The sequence below is a fragment of the Oryzias melastigma genome, linkage group LG20 (assembly GCF_002922805.2).
Source record: "Oryzias melastigma strain HK-1 linkage group LG20, ASM292280v2, whole genome shotgun sequence".
NCBI classification, from domain to species: Eukaryota; Metazoa; Chordata; class Actinopteri; order Beloniformes; family Adrianichthyidae; genus Oryzias; species Oryzias melastigma.
The window spans coordinates 2,655,171-2,656,948 of NC_050531.1; the positions used below are offsets into that span (position 1 = coordinate 2,655,171).

General features: G+C 66.9%; 1 protein-coding gene across 1 annotated transcript in view; it reads right to left on the reverse strand.

Moving 5' to 3' along the window:
* Positions 1 to 6: 6 nt before the first annotated feature.
* Positions 7 to 1,778, reverse strand: part of LOC112151547 (rho GTPase-activating protein 21) — a 51,911-nt gene continuing 50,139 nt past the window's right edge. Inside the window, exon 25 of the mRNA XM_024280527.2 lies at positions 7 to 1,778. Coding sequence (XP_024136295.1) covers positions 343 to 1,778 — 1,436 coding nt within the window. The 3' untranslated portion in view covers positions 7 to 342.

Below are 1,778 nucleotides of genomic sequence, written 5' to 3' on the forward strand. Positions count from 1 at the left end.
ACCATAAAAACCAGATTCATAAAAAAACAATGAAGGAGGCACTTTTTCCTTGAAGATAGAAACGACATGTAAAAACTTGTTTGGATGATAACTGGACAACGTTTGGGGATGAACTACAGTACCCAGCATTCCATGCTGCAGCATTCCTGTCGTCCGGCGCGGTCGGCTAACATCTGGCTGTAGGAGCGCTGCTGTGGAAAAGGGAACTTCCCGCAGCAGCCAGCTCAGAACGCAGCCGCAGGACGAGTCCACGCATACATTCTTCACGAGAGGCTCCGCCTCCTCTCGCCAGTCCAGAAACCTCTGTAGAAAAATACTCTCCACATTCATTCAGCAGGATCCTCACAGGTACTGGTAGAACCGGGACCGGACCACCTGTGCTCCTGACAGTTTGTGGGGGTGGGGGTCCGTCCCCGCCGACGCTTTGTTTTTGTTTTGAGGCGCGCCGCCGTTCACCTGCTCCCCCGCCGGAGCGGCGCCCTGAGCCTCGGCGGGGTCGTCCTCGGGGAGGGCTTTGGGCGCCACGGCGGCGCTGGGCTCGGGGCCTCGGCAGCGCTCCCGGGCGATCCAGTCCCGGATGGAGAAGTCCTGAGAGGAGCACCGGGGTTTGAGGCGGTCCAGGGCGGACAGGTCGGCGGCGCCGTCGCCCCCGCCCTGCTCCCGCCAGTCGTGGATGACGGCCAGCTCCGCGAAGTCCCTCTGCCCCCCCATGGTGTGGCGGCGCCGGATGCTCCTCTTCTTGCCACGGGCCTCGGCTGGCCGGCTCCGTGGCGCCAGCATGTCGTCTGCGGACGAGCGGAGGCGGAGCTTCAGCCGCTCCGTGATCTTCAGGTGCCAGGCCGGCTCGGCGCGGTCCGACTCGCTGCGCGAGGACGAGCTGATGCTACTGGAGGACCGCCCCTTCTTCATCACCTCCAGGACCCGGGACAGCCGCGTGGCGGCCTCGGGGCGCCCCTCGCTGCCCGCGGCGCCCTCTGCCGACGAGTCGCTGTCGGTTTTCTGCCGCAGCGACCACCGCCGGGACAGCGTGTCGCCCTCGATCATCCTCTGGGACGGGAAGAGGCGCCGAGCTTCCAGTTTGGGCGCCGCGGCGGCCCCCCGCTGCTCCTTCCTGTCCGGCTCTGGGTGGGGGGTGGACTGGGCGGTGCCGAAGACGGGGAAGTCGCTCTCGCTGTCCGTCTCCATTGGCCGGCCCTCGCTGACCAGCTCGCTGCGCTCGTCGTCGGCGTCCTCGCCCGGCTGCAGCTCCGGGCTGAGCACGCTGGACTCCGCCCCCGTCAGGAAGGTGTTGGAGGAGGTGGTGGAGTAGTCGGAGGTGATGGAGCTCACCTCTGCTCTGGGCGACGCCCCCAGGTTGACCAGCAGGTCCGGCGAGCCTCCGGCCGTCCACTTCTTAGGGCGGGAGCGCGGCACGGAGGCGCCGGAGCTCATGGTCCCGAGGTCGGAGGTGTTCTCGTCCGGCTGGGAGGGCGGGTCCGACAGGGAGCTCCTCCCCTGGCGGGCGGTCCTGCTGACGTTGGGGGAGGGCTGTGTGGGCGGAGTCTCCTTGATGAATAAGGAGTTCCTGTGCTTGGCTTTGGACGCCAGCTCCGCCGCCTCCCGCCCGCCGTCGGGCGCCGCCTCGGCCTGGCTGGACCTCAGCGCGGCGAAGGCGGGGTCCAGGTCGTCGTCGGAGCTGCTAGGCTGCGCCTTCTCCTTTGACTTCTTTCGTTTGCGGCTGGCGGCAGCAAAGATGGAGGACACCAGCAGCTCTCTGCTGACCGGGTCCCGCCCAGACC